Source organism: Lithobates pipiens, unplaced genomic scaffold, assembly GCF_037356315.1.
Source record: "Lithobates pipiens isolate NorthernLeopardFrog02 unplaced genomic scaffold, aLitPip1_a1.2 Scaffold_3, whole genome shotgun sequence".
Taxonomy (NCBI): domain Eukaryota; kingdom Metazoa; phylum Chordata; class Amphibia; order Anura; family Ranidae; genus Lithobates; species Lithobates pipiens.
The window spans coordinates 104,984,660-104,999,822 of record NW_027507790.1 but is presented as its reverse complement, the minus strand read 5'-3'; the positions used below and the strand labels follow the sequence as shown (position 1 = coordinate 104,999,822).

General features: G+C 42.8%; 1 protein-coding gene across 6 annotated transcripts in view; it reads left to right on the top strand.

Annotated features, from left to right (window-relative positions):
* The window catches only part of ISOC1 (isochorismatase domain containing 1), a 96,000-nt gene that overhangs the window by 37,490 nt on the left and 43,347 nt on the right, over nucleotides 1-15,163 (top strand). For all 6 annotated transcript variants that reach the window (XM_077462131.1, XM_077462130.1, XM_077462132.1 and 3 more), the window contains exons 3-4: nucleotides 12,997-13,116; nucleotides 13,330-13,533. In XM_077462131.1, coding sequence (XP_077318257.1) covers nucleotides 12,997-13,116; nucleotides 13,330-13,533 — 324 coding nt within the window. The remainder of the gene's footprint in view (nucleotides 1-12,996; nucleotides 13,117-13,329; nucleotides 13,534-15,163) is intronic.

Below are 15,163 nucleotides of genomic sequence, written 5' to 3'. Positions count from 1 at the left end.
AGACAGACGGTGAATCTGGTCTATTCTATCAGGGGTTGGGTTCCTCCTTTCCCTGTTACGGCGCATTCTACTTGGCTGCTTATTGCTTCTGGGGCCTTCCATTATCAGGCGTTGGCTGCGCTGATTTGCAAGCTGGCCACTTGGTTGTTGGTGTACACTTTTACAAAATTCTACAATGTGGCTGTGCTGGCATCTGAGGATGCTACTTTTGGCCACAAGGTGTTGCATGCTGCTGTTCAGAGGGTCTATTCCCTCTTGAGGGGGTATTGTTCAAGTTGGGCTCCAGTTTGTTTCTGCGTTGAGCTCCTGTTACCTGGTTGGCTCTTGTTAGCCTTGGGATTTTTCATTGTCCCACCCCTCACGTTTGGCACTGCTTTGGGATGTCCCTATGGTTCAGAATAAGGAAGCGCTGTGTCTGTTAATGAACCAATGAGAAAATAGGATAGCTTAAAGGATGTGGAGTCAGTACAGGAATTAGCTTGCAGGTGGCAAGGTACCATGGAATATGTTGTTCTTAGAAATGGAAAGTAAATAGCAGAGCATGCAGGGAATCCAGGATTTTTTTTTTTTTTTTGAGATGGCAGACCTTACAACATGAAAGATTTTTCAAGTAAGATTATATTGGATTGTTATAACTATTGTTTGTATTGTGATGACAATGCTGATGTTATACAGTTAAATGAAAGTGTACATGAGCATAGATTTTTCTTTCAAACCCTATTCTGGCCAAATAAAAATGTATTTGTTGCAGTGGGGCTGTGCCCTCATTGCAAGGCTTAATTGCTTATGTCTAGGGGAACAAAAGTATATTTACTTACTGGATCCTCCACTCCTCCCCCCACAGCTAGACCGGTCCCACCGGTATCTGCAACCCGGTGGTCCACAGTCCTGCCGTCATCAAGATCAGAGCAGGGTCAGTCCACTGCTTGACACTGGGGGCTCCCTATCTGCCAGGGAGCAGAGGATTGGGTAAGTAAAACAGTTTCTCCTTTCCCTGGGACAAAACAAGCTATTAACCTTTGCACGCATATATGCAGCCTCTTGGTGAGTATACCTTAATTCAGAGTGGCTGCATATATGCATACCAGAATGTAAGCAAAGCTGTGCTTAGAGTGCAAATGAGTTGAACACGCTATCCCAATATGTGTAATGTGAATGGGGTCTGGAGACAGCTTTCTTTCTCTCTTTCTCTCTCTCTCTCTTTCTTTCTCTCTTTTTCTCTTCTCTTTCTCTCTTTTTTCTCTTTCTTCTTAGAAGTGTACCTGGAGTACCTGTCAGCTTTTATTGCTGTCTGTGACCCTGTTGAGATTTAATCTCGTTGTCCTGTTTAACATTATCAAAAGACAATTCCACATTTTGAGTTGTCACCAGAACAGTAATAGGTAAATATTCCATTGGGGACACTAGTTCTGGTGACACCCCAGGATTTCTTCTCAATTTTAGTCACTTTAACACACAATGCAAATGCCCAGCTTCTAAATCTTTAACCCTTGTTAGGACGAATCCAGTTTTACAGGTGATAAAATCTGTCAGCACAGGAGAGACTAGGTGTTAAAACATTAAAGTGATATTGAAGGGATTTAAATTATATAATCTAAAACAAAAAAAACGCCTTCATGGAGTCTGGTGTCAGCCTGCCGACATCCCCAGTTTAGTAAAGAAAAACAGAAATGACCCCCTGTGGGAATTGGTATTATAAAGGCAGGCAGTAAGTGTCTCTCTCTTCAACCCAATGCGTTTTCAGGTGGGTACCATTCTTTTTTTTTTTTTTTATTTATTCTTTATTTTCCAAATTTTTCAAACTTTACAAATATAAGCTATTCAGCATAATAATAAAAACAACAATATTTCTTTACAAATACTCATCCTTATACCTCACCCACCCCCCTCCCCCCCTCACTCGGTCCTTACCCAGAGAGTTTTCCTAACATTCAAGCAGGTTCAAATAACTTTCAGATTTTCGAAATTGTATCCAGGGTCGCCATTTATTCTGATATCTCTCTTCTGAATTATCCAATTTAAACATTGTCTCTTCAATCTTTCGTATACTTTCTAATCTTTCTACCCACTCTTTCATAAATGGAGGGTCGGGATTCCTCCACCTTCTCGGGATCAGAGCCTTAGCAGAGTTCAATAAGCCAGGGACCAGAGAATGCGCATACTCTCTCTCTCCTTTTTCCGGGTCGTGAAATAGACACACCCAGGGGTCTCTCCTAATCCCTTCTCCTGTTATTTCAAAAATCGCTTTTATGATTTTCTCCCAGAATAGCTGGATCTTGGGGCACTCCCACCATAAATGAGCAAAAGTACCCACCACTGGACAGCCTCTCCAACACGTTGAGGGGGTCTCACTCCTAATTTTATTTCCTTGCTGTGGGGTTATGTACCACCTTGTTAAGAGTTTGTATGACATCTCTCTAGTTTGCGAGTCTTTAGCTACCGAGTAGGTCCGTCTAATGATCCTATTTCTCTGGAGGTCGTTATCTAGAGATCCAATTTCCCTTTCCCACTTCTCCAAATATGGGGGGTACTTTTGCTCTCCTACATCTGTTAGGATTTCATATATTTTTGAGATCCTTTTTACCAGGCAATGACAGTTCTCTACCAACTTCTCTAGTGGCCTAAGTTGCTCCTTCCCCCGTAGTGGTTGTGTTAAAGACTGAGTAAAATAGTGTAACTGTGAATATCTCCATTTGTCTAGTGGCTTGTGTCCCCACTTCCCTATAATTTCCTCATATGTGCACAACCTATTCCCTTCCATAACATCCTGTAGCTTAATATTGTCTTTTTTAGCCCAGCTACTATAATATACGTGTTCCTCTTGACCTGGTAAAAAAAATTTAGTGTCCAATAGTGGGATTAGTGGTGAGTTGTGTTCCCAGTTATATCTCTTATTTATTGTGTCCCAAATTCGGAATAAACCTTTTGTCAGTAAATTTGTGCTATTCCCTAATTCTCTATACTTTGCAGGTATCCATATTATCCCCCCTAATTCCCTTCTACTTAGCTTTATTTCTAGTTCCACCCAATCCTTCCCCTTTTTATTATGTATCCAATCTGTGATTCGAGAAATTGCTATAGCCTCATAGTATCTTTTAAAATCGGACATTGCTAACCCTCCTCTATCTTTGCTTCTTGTCAGGATATTAAGAGCCACCCTCGCCGCTTTTTTTTTCCATATGAATCTTTTAATCATAGTTCTTAATTTATTTAAATAGCCCTGCGGTAGCAGTATGGGGACCATTTGACATGTGTATATAAACATTGGTAGAATAAACATTTTAACTACGTTTATTCTCCCTATCCATGATAGCGCTTTATATTGGATCTTATCCAAATGCTGTTTAATTTTATTTAATAAGGGGATATAATTGACCTCAAACAGATCGCCCATCACTGCCGTCAGCCTTATTCCCAAATAGACTAACTCCCTCCTACACCACCTAAAAGGGAATTTAGCTTGGAGAGTTCTCTGCTCTTCTGCTGGTATATTTAGGTTTAAGATTTCAGATTTAGTTGCATTAACCTTAAAGTTTGAGACTTTCCCAAATTTTAACAGTTCTTCCATAATCGCCGGTATGGAGGTTTCAGGGCTAGAAATATAAAGCAGGAGATCATCTGCAAAAGCAGCGACCTTGTATTCCCTCCCTTCAACTCGTATTCCCTGGATGTTTTGATTCTTCCTAATTGCCGACAAGAGGGGCTGTAGTGACAATATGAATAATAGTGGGGAAAGCGGACAGCCCTGTCTTGTCCCATTACAAAATTCCAGGGGGCAGGACAGGGCCCCGTTTATTCTAATTTTCGCTTTAGGTTGAGTATACAACGCTTCTATCCAGCCTCTCATCCTCTCCCCTATTCCATATCGTTCCAACACTTCAAATAGGAACCCCCAGCTAACCCTGTCGAATGCCTTTTCAGCATCTATAGACATGAGTATCGTGGGGGTGCCCTGTCTTATGGTTTCCTGGCTTAACATAATGGTCTTTAATACGTTGTCTCGCCCTTCTCTCCCCTGAATAAATCCAACCTGGTCCTGCTGTATCCACTCTGGCACATGAGGTCCTAATCGTTCAGATATAATTTTTGCAAAAAGTTTAATATCTGAATTTAGCAAGGAAATTGGTCTATAACTTTCCACCGCTAACGGGTCCTTTGCCTCTTTCAATATCAGGACCACATGTGCCAGTAATGTCTCATCTCGAAATTTTCCATCTCTCCCCACTGCATTAAAGTAGTCGCATAATTTTGGGATCAGCTGTTTTTGAAATTGCTTATAATATGAGATCGGGAAGCCATCTGGTCCAGGGCAGCCTCCCTTAGCTGTATTTTTAATCGCCCACTCAATTTCCGCCTTTGATATTGGGGCCTCTAGTGCTTCCATTTCTATGTGTTTAGCCCTGGGAATGTCTATCCCTTTCAAATAATCCTTTATGGTTTCCCGTCCGCTGTTCCCTATGTTATCTTGTTGTTGAATATTATAAAGGGCCCTATAGTATGTATAGAACGTGTTCACTATATCCTCAGGCATATTTTGTATATCTCCCATATCATTTCTCACTTTTGGGATAAAGGTTTTTTTTTTTTTTTCCTTCACCCTCCTGGCCAGCCATTTGCCTGATTTATTTCCCCATTGATATTTCTCTGTTCCCAGGATGTGGTAAGCGGCCTCCCTGTCCTGCTCTAGGCAATCTTCTAATTCTCTTTTTTTTATTACTAAGTCCTGAGTATCTTGAAGTCCCCTTGGTCTACTACTCAATTCCAGTCTCTGGATTTCTTTGTACAGAAGGGTTTTCCTCCTCTCTCTCTCACGCTTTTTCCCCGCTCCAATCCCTATTAATATTCCTCTTATAACTGTTTTATGCGTTTCCCATAATATAGGGCTGGAGATTCCTGGTGTGTCATTTAATCTAAAAAATTGTTCCAATTCTCTCTCAATCTTACTTAGAGTCCTTGTCCTGTAACAGTGATTCATTCAATCTCCAGTTCATCCTCGGTCCCTGGTCCTCCCCTACCTCCAACTGGATCTTAACTGGCGCATGATCAGACACTGTTCTTATTTTTATTTCCGCTTTCTTAAGGGCCGTCAAAAATGAGTGTTCCAAAAAAATATAATCTATGCGAGAGTAGGAACCATGGACCGAGAAGCATGTGTAATCTCTGTCCTTTGGGTGCAATACTCTCCAGGTATCCTGTAGTTGAAATACAGCTAGGGCCCTTAAAAACATTCTCTGCTTATATTCAGATGTCCTGGAACCCCCTGCTGTAGTATCCATTTTAGGGTTCATACTCCAGTTGAAATCCCCAGCCAGAATTAATTTCCCCTCTTTAAAATCTTCTATTTTGTTCAATACTTTTTTCAAGAATGTACCAGCATTTTCATTTGGAGCATAAATATTGACAATTGTACATTTGAGATTAAACAGCATTCCTTTTAAACACAAGTATCGTCCCTCCGGGTCCACTAGTCGGTCCTCTAAATTAAACCTTGTTGTTTTACTAAAGCCTATAGCAACCCCTCTAGAGTATGAGGATGGGGAATCCCCATAAATCCATACCGGAAAATTAACCGAATTCAGTCTAATCCTTGAGGTGCATGTTATATGCGTCTCTTGGAGACATACAATGTTTGCTTCCATATGGTCTAACTCATCATTTATCCTGTATCTTTTCCTTTTTGTGTTTAGGCCCCTTACATTATAGGTAATAACATTAACTATCACCATATCTCTTTTTCCATGACCATTCTCTCCTCCGTTTTGGGGCGTCTAGTGAACCCGGTAGAAACTACCCTTGCTAACCCTATGGGAGGACCGAGTGAGAGCCCAAAAAAGAAAAAGCAACGAAAAAACAAACCTCCCTCCCTCCCCCCTCCCCCCTCCCCCCCTTGTCCTATAACAGAACGTCTCGTAAGACTGGGAAGGACTCCCCCTTTCCTGTTAAGCCTATGGGTCTGGTAGACCATTATTTGTGGTCTCCTCTCCCCCATAGTATCCCTGGGGCTCACCCCCATGTCCGTCCAAACCTCCCTCCACCCCCCTCCCCCAAACCCCCCTTCTCCCTGGACATCCTCCTAGCCATCTTAGCTTCAAATAATTGGATTCTTTCGTCTCCAAAGGCTCGGTCCTTTCTGCCTCATACTCCTTTGAGTCCTACTTCTCCCATCCCCTAGCTCTTCTTCATTATCCCATTCTATCTGTGGGGCAGGTTGAATACCTAACTGCTCACAAAATTCTTGGAGATCTTCCGGGAAACGTAGAACCGCAGATCGTCCCTCTTTCTTCCCTATGAGACATGCCGGAAATCCCCATTGATATGGGATATCGGCTGCTCTGAATAGTTCCGTTAGCGGTTTCAATCGTCTCCTTCTACCCAACGTTTCTCCCGATAAATCGGAGTAAATCTGCAGTTCCACGTCCCCGTAGCTCACCCCTGGCTGTGTTCTAACTTTCCTCATTATCTGCATCCTCTCTGCTACATGATGAAATCTCACTATGACATCTCGTGGTGCTTCTGATCTGACTCCAAAAGAACGTGTCATCCTGTGTATTCTGTCTATCTTCAGTGGGATTGTAACTTCCCTATCTAGTAAGGGGTTGAAAATGTGTTGGGCTATCTCTCCAAGAGCAGATCCGCTATGTAACTCAGGGAGGCCTTTTATTCGTAGGTTCTTCTTTCTGCTTCTATTCTCCTGGTCTTCTATTTTATATCTAATTGTTCTGTTTCCCCTGCGAAGAGCTGTTACCTGCTCTAGGATTTCACCTATTCTATGCTCGTGGGTCTCTACTCTGTTTTCTATCTCCTCCACTCTCCCCCACCAATATCCCCCCTTATAGTTGCGATATCTGCCCTTAGAGAGACCTCCATTCTTGTGAACATCTCCGATAACATCTCCCTAATTTGTGAGGGGTGGGAGATTTCGCCTTGTGCATCCAAACCCCCCTCTCCTACCTCCAGATGTACTAACCCCCCCTTTCCTTGAAGTTCATTCTGGCTTATATCACTATTTTGTAAGTTTGCACCATTTTTTTTTTTTTTGCCTCAGTTGATTTAGTAGCTAGGTTTTTTGCCCCCCTACTCTCTTCCCCCTTCTGTCTACTTGGGCCTAAGCGGAGTGGTTTCTCTATCCTAGGGCTGCAACCCTCTTCCTCTACCCTTATACTGGTGTTCGCGGCCATATACTTTTGAATTCCAACTGGGCTTACAACAGGGGTTAAGGGCTTATTTGTTTTACCTGCTTTCCCCCTCATCCTAACCAAACTGATCTCCCTTCTCTCTATTCAAAAAAAAAGACCGCCTACCCCTAAAGCATCCACCACACTGTTATTACAATTAGTTAGAAGTAATCAATACCAACCGATTAAATTTCATAAACACAAATATCAAGAAAAAAAAAAAAAAAGGGGGGGGGGTGGGTAGGGGAGAGAGGGAAATAACAAATAAGTCCTCTGTCTTGATTCCTCAGGCGTTTATTTGCTTCCAGATAACCATATATCATCTTAATAAAAAAATAATGCAAATTATGAAAAGTAATAAGAAAATGTTATTTGTTGCCTTACGGCCACCTTTCTATATTGGTCCACTGTTAATTAGTAACATCTGTAAGATATTTCAATTGTGGACACTCTTTAGGCCATTGAAGATGTTCCCCAGTGATCTCCAGATATAAGGGGAGCTCAAATCTAGCTGTCAGGAGCCAGCAGCCTGGGCTCTTACCACAATATAAATGTTCCTTCTGCGTCTACTGTTATGAGCATAGCAGACTTCCTCCTGCAGCTATTGTTTAGATATATGTATGTCAATGAAACTGTCCCTTATAGTTAGGGGGAGGGGAGCAGGTGGGGGCAAAATTCAGATAGTAATTCCTTTTTCCTTTTCTATTTCTTTTCCTTTATTCCCTTTTATTCTCTTCTGATGGCATAGGACACAGCACCAGTTCTAGCAGCGTTTTCAAGAAGAAATACTGTTCTTAGGGAAACTTGCTTTAAATCAATTTGCTCGTTTAGGAAAAGAGGAGGTGAGTTGGAGTCCAGTTTATTTAGAGGGAATATACCCCCTAATCAAGCCTACTGTCCGTGAGCCCGTCCAATCAGCCAAGAGGACCCCCTGCACCCCCGTCAAAACTTCTTGTCTTACCACTTTCGTGGCTCACTAGGGCAGCAAGCTTCTCACTGTGATCCGGTGTGCTCCGGCAGGAATCTTTGCTTCCAGAAGGGAGGATGCAGCCTGGGTCTCGTCCTGGCATATCACAGCGTACCGAAGCGATCGACCGCTGCTCTCCAAGGCAGCCACGCCGCCGACGAATGCTGAGGCTGGGACGGGAAGCCCGCTGTCCTGTGTTGAAGCCGCGTTGGTCGAGAGGATCAGCCCGGGTCGGAGCAGGTCAGTGCAGCAGTGCTGAGCCACACGGCGAGCTGCTCAGGATGGCCCGCAGCCCGGCCGTGGATGTACGGAGGAGCATGGAGGAGGGGAGAGACAGAGCGGGGCACTCAGGAGGTCCGGACGAACGCCTGTCTCCTACGTCATAGCTCCGCCCCCCAACTCGCCAGTCTGTTGTCTATGGCGAGGAACACCACAGGAAGGCCCCGGGTACCATTCTTTAGGGGGGTGTGATGCAGGAGATATATGCTTTTATAACAGATATAAGACATTGTAGAGACAATATAATACAAGGCATACATATATGGGACATAGGCAGGCAATTAGATTACCTACCGCGTTAGGATGTATAAATTAGAAGTTGTGCTACTGTTGCAGAGGATATAGTGATGAGAGGCCCAGATGGTTCAAAAAGAGCCAGAATGCCAGGGGCAGGTCTTGTCCCTCTAAACTTGGAGCCTGCCACCTGCAAACATTAGGTTATGTGATGGACCGTCCAGGTAAAAGTGCACACTGTTGATTAACAAAGGGGGGAGCCTTAAATATGACCCCCTCCCCTCGGCAAAGAGTCAGATCTTCTCCCTGCACTCACTGTCACCATTCAAAGAGTTTGTGGCCATGTGGGATTCTGCCCACACAGCAGATCCCTGCGAATCATTGAACTACAGGTATCGGCAGCCTTTGAGGCTGGGAGCTTGTAGTTCTTAAGAAATTTCCAGGGGGCTGATGAGTGCTCTAGGTAGTTCATTGAGCTTCCTGTCAGTTAGAGGCCAGGTTCACACTATTGCGAATTGAATGTGGAATTTCCGCATCCAATTTGAAATGGCAGGAGAAGCCAGTTCACATATCTCAGAATCTGCGAATTTACACTGGAGCCCTGTGCGACTTTTGGTCCGTTTCAGGTCCCAATTCAGCTCAAAATTCTGGCTGAAATCTGACTTGAACCAGGACGCACATGACCCCTGCTGGGTGCCGCATTGGGTATGAACTGAGCCTAAATGCAGCACGTATCAAAGGTACGAGGAATGTTCTGTGCAAAACCACTGCACAGAGCAGGTAAGTATGCCATGTTTGTTATTTTTAAACAAACAAAAAAATTCTGTAATTGCTTGTATATGTCTAAGGGACTTGGAAAAGCTTTTTCACTTACTTTTTCTGCAGACTCTTGCCTACTCTCCAGCAGTGGAAGGCACACCATATGCATTACACTCTGACTGTATCCAATTAGGCAGACCCTTGCACTACATGTAGGTTGGTAGATTTAAAGTAGATTGTAATGTGTTAAATGAGATTAGGGTCCTGATCGTCAAGACTGATGTAGAGACCATAGACCTGTATTGGCCTTTAGTCCAGGCGCTCGGGCTTTCACACTGTGGAGGGAGGCAGTTTTCAGGAGTTTAGCTCTAAAAATAGTGTCTGAAAACTGCCTCCTCAGTGTGAAAGGGGTCTAAAGCCTCATACACGCGATCAGACTTTGTATAAACTTTCCTGTGGACCTTGGTACAAAGGGCATTGGCCGTAAATTTGTATTGCATACACACGATCTGACTTTTTAGGCAACAAACGCAAATGTAGTGACGTTTTTCAACGTACTGACGACACTTCAAAAGAGGACGTTCAATTACTCTGGCGCCACCCTTTGGGCAACTTCTGTATTGTTGTCTGATCTTTTGCATTGGTTCTGAGCATGCGTGCTTGTACTTTATACAAAGTCCGATGGTTTTGTGTACACACGATCAGACTTTGCTCCATCGGACTTATGTTGTCAAAGTTTGTCCGTTCACACAACCAACAAAAGTCCGATTGAAAACTAAAGTTTGTCCGATGGAGCGTACACACAGTCAGATGTTGCCTTTAAAACAGATAATTTGCATGTTTGCTGTCAAAAAGTTAGATCATTGTACCTGTCTTTAGTCTGGTGGATTGGATGACTGTCTGATGGCAACGTTTCCATCTGATCACCCCATAGAGAACAGTGGGGTTGTCTCCGCACAGTGAGCAGAACACGAACCTGTCATCCACCTGCTCAGCGGGGATCAGCTGAGAGATCCCCTGCTGAGCAGGCAGATGCACATTATGGAGTCTGAAAGGTGCCTTAGGCATCAGTAATTTTATATAGAAATGACTATAATGCATTTAATCTTATTTGGGACTTGTCACCTTTGCAGCAGTAACGAATATGAATGATGAGAAATAACAGTAGACATGGGAGCTACTTTTTTCCTTTTGTAGTTTATAAAAAAAAAAAAAAGATTTCCTCTGCAGCTAAAGTGGTAAACCCAATCATATGCTTGTTAAACATTACATCAGCTGTGGAATGGTTTACTAACATTGATTTTTAGATTTACAGCAATGAATCTTTAATTACTTCCACATCATTGCTGGCATATAGGTGAAGCTATTTATAATGTAGAGGAAATTCTTATGCTTATCATTTCCTGGACCAGAAAATGTCAGCAAGTTTTATCTGAAAAAAAAAAGGTAACAATACTAGAATACAAAGTGCAACACACATTTTACTAAGGGTTTAGTTCCCAGAGTTTATATTTGACAATCTGATTTATATGTCCAACTTTCCGTTGTAATTTATATATTGCAATGTGACCAAACATATGTCTCAATTTAAAGTTAACCTGTTGTGCTTTGCTCATTTACAGCTGCTTACCTCCCCAGAGGCTTTGTTCACTCATTCGTGGATACTAAGTGAGATACTTGGTACTTCTGGGTATGGGGGAGCATTAAACTCCCATCACCCCCACGTGACTGCAGCACTGTTTGGCAATTTGGTCACTCGGGTACAAAGGTCTGTCACATGGGTCAGAGTTCTCTGCCCTGTGTTTGTTCCAGGTCCCAATATGTGCAGGTTTATTTTAAAATACAAGGAAAAAACTGAATTTTTTTTTTTTTTTTTTTTTTTTTTTTATCGTATTTTTTGTTTTGCTAGGTTAGTTTTGGTCATTCTGAGCTGCTCTCTTTTGATGCCCTTAAAGTGGTAGTAAAACCCACCTTGTGATTTTTATTTTTTTTTTACCTAAAATGTAGGTAAAATGAATATCTCCTAAACATGCACCGTTTAGGAGCTATTCACCCTGGATGCAGCTGGAGACATCACTGGCGCGTGCGCTCTGAAGGTCCAGCATACCTTGCTGGAACCGAGTGACTTAATCGTGGCTCCAGCCAATCACACACCCGGAGCGTGCGAGCCCAGAAAATAGACCAGGGCAAGATGTCAGCCCTCTCAGCGGTGACAGCCTGCCAATTGAGGGCTTCATTCTAAGGTAAGTATTTCATAATGTGCTAGTATGCGATGCATACTAGCACATTATGCAATTGCCTTACATGTTGTGTTTTTTTTTTTAAACAAGCTACGGTTTACAACTGCTTTAAAAACATCTGCAAAATGCAGTGAGTGCTGTCCAGAAGCGCCAGCTATTGCCACAGGGTCAGTATGGCTGAACATTTAGGTGTGTTTACACACACTGTGCGCATTGGGCTTTTTCTTCCTGCCCAAATGTTTCTCTCTTGAATGTGCAAGTGATGGTTTTTTATTATTATTATTATAATAATAATTTATTATTTATTTATTTGAATCACTGCCTTTTTAAGGATACATAGGCTAACATAGAGGGGCAGGGGGTAATTGGAGGCAGACAAAAAAGGCAAACTCCTCTAAATGCCCAGTGTGCATGAGGCCTAGTTCTGTTTTCCCCCAGGGCTAATTTCTCTCATGAATAAAATCACTATATAAAATTCTGTATTCAAGGATTTTATACAATTTGGTGAACACCAACCGTTCGTTCGTTCTAGCAGTCCTTGCACATATATTTTGTAAAGAAAACACATGTATCGGTAGTAATAAAACCTGATTCAGGTTTTAGAACTTGGTAACTAATAAAATGATGGTGTTCCTTTTTAAATGACAGATGTCTGGTACTCAATTATTCAGGTAATCTATGCGTGGAGTACTAAGGGCAAACTAAAGCTGGGTAATTTGTCCGGTTCAGCAGGAGGCAGACACATTTTAGTACATGTATACCCCTGTCTGTTCAACAGAAGTTGTCCTAACGACCACCTTCTGTTGAACAGTCCTGACCTAACACCAGCATTTCATCAGCACATGCAGCCAAATGCTGCAGTGCTGATCTGTGTATTCAGACAGGGTGAGGAGAAGGTCTCAGTTGTCGTAATACTATAGCACATCTGGGATCCCTGCATTTACATTGTTTGTGTTGATGCCGGGATCTTTGAGGTTTTTTTTCTTTGTTCAACCTGCTGAACGAAGAAACTGCTTAAAACTGACTATTGGTGATATGTTTTTATTTTTTGTTTAGCCAGAAGGCTGAGCAAAAAAGTGAACAGATTTCTCAATTTACACAAGGGGTAGATGAATGGCTACACATGGATTAACATTAGTCTGGTCCATCTATTGCTGCTTTAAAATGACATGGAGTTTGCACTAAAACAAACTGGCAATGGCAGCTTCTACTCTATATTCCTCCATAGGCAGCTGCCTTGTGCATATCGGGAACAATCTGTATAATAATGTTTGTATTTCTTTTTTTTTTTTGTCCCTGACAAGTTTTCATTTTGGTAATTTGTGTATTGTCTGTCTTGCAGCTGACAACACTTGGGAACCTTACTCCTGCTAGTACCGTGTTTTTCTGCTGTGACATGCAGGAGAGATTCCGTCCTGCCATCAAGTATTTTGGAGATATTATAAGTGTGGGCCAGAGATTAGTAAGTTACTCAAAGGACGTGTGTGTGTGTGTGTGTGTGTGTGTGTGTGTATATATATATAATATATATATATATATATATATATATATATATATATATATATATATATATATATATATATATATATATATATATATATATAATATAATTTTTTTTTTTTTTTTTTATTCTTTCATATTTGTATTATAATGGTGTTGCCCTATCTTGTTTCAGTTTCAAGGTGCACGCATTTTAGGGATTCCTGTTATTGTCACAGAACAGTACCCTAAAGGTCTTGGAAGCACAGTACAAGAACTTGATCTAACTGGTGTGAAACTTGTAGTCCCAAAAACAAAGTTCTCTATGGTCTTGCCTGAAGTTGAGGCAGCGTTGGCTGAGATTCCTGGAGTTCGTAGTGTTGTATTATTTGGAGTTGAGGTAAGTGTTTAAATTTGATGTATTTATTTGGGATTCTATCATGCATGGGAATGAGCATACAGTATATTTTATATGTGTTTGAAAGGCCACTGCTCCTTTTTTCTTTCTACTTTTTGCCTCTAGCTTTAATTGCAGACAGCACACAGTATACTACTTCAACTTAACCTCCCTGGCGGTATGATTAGTTCTGGTTTTAGGTGCTGAAAGTATTATTTTGCATGGAAATTTTGGCGTTTTATATTGTAGTCCTGTAATTCTTAGGAATAACTCTCTTAAATCTGTTTAAATCAGAGTCTAGCAGACATCCCGGGTATGATAAAGTTTATAATATACCGTATATACTCGAGTATAAGCCGAGATTTTCAGCCTCTTTTTTGAGGCTGAAAGTGCCCCCTCGGCTTATACTCGAGTCACCGCTGTCTGACTGCTCGATCAGCGTATCGAGCAGACAGACGGCGGACATTAAAATTCAAAAGCCGCGCCTCCTTCTCCGCCTCCGCCTGTGATAGGCGGAACACTGAATTTCCCAGCAGTCAGTGTTCCGCCTATCACGGACATCCGTTCATTCTCATACTACGGACGAGTATGAGAGGATGTCCGTGATAGGCGGAACACAGGCTGCTGGGAAATTGAGTGTTCCGCCTATCACAGGCGGAGGACGGAGGCGCGGCTTTTGAATTGTAGAATGGCCGCCGAGAAGAGCGGCGATCCATCGGCACGACACGGGACGGAGGAGGCACGGGACGGAGGAGGCTCGCGACGGCGGCTCGGGACGGAGGCTTGGGACACAGGTAGGCTGGACACACACACAAGGCTGCACGGACACACACACACACACACACACACACACACACACACACACACACACACACACACACACACACACACACACACACACACACACACACACACACACACACACACGGATGGATGGATACACACACACACACACACACACACACACACAGGGATGGATGGATGGATGGATACACACACACACACACACACACACACACACACAGGGATGGATGGATGGATACACACACAGGGATGGATGGACGGACACACACACAGGGATGGATGGATGGATGGACACACACACAGGGATGGATGGACGGACACACACACAGGGATGGACGGACACACAGGGATGGACAGCCATGTCTCACCCTCGGCTTATACACGAGTCAATAAGTTTTCCAGTTTTTTGGGGGTAAATTGGGGGCCTCGGCTTATATTCGGGTCGGCCTATACTCGAGTATATACGGTAATGAATAATAATACAAATTATTCAATAATGTAATCAAATCATAAAACACTGAAAAAGGGACACTTTCTGGTTGCTATGGACAATCTCCAAATTTCAGGCAGAAAAAAACAGTATTTATAATATAAGTGCATGCTGGGCACTGGACAGACCACTAGGGACAAAGGGTGTGTAAATGTCGCAGGGAACGGAGCTCGGCGGCACTCGGCGCTGTGTGAATCGATCGGAGGACAGCTCGATCACACAGCGCGGAGGACATCGCTGGATCCAGGGGACAAGGTAAGTAACTCTCCCTGTGTCCTCCCTGTATCCAGCGATGCGATCCCGACGAGTCTGGCTCGGGGTTACCGCTCGTGGAACTAA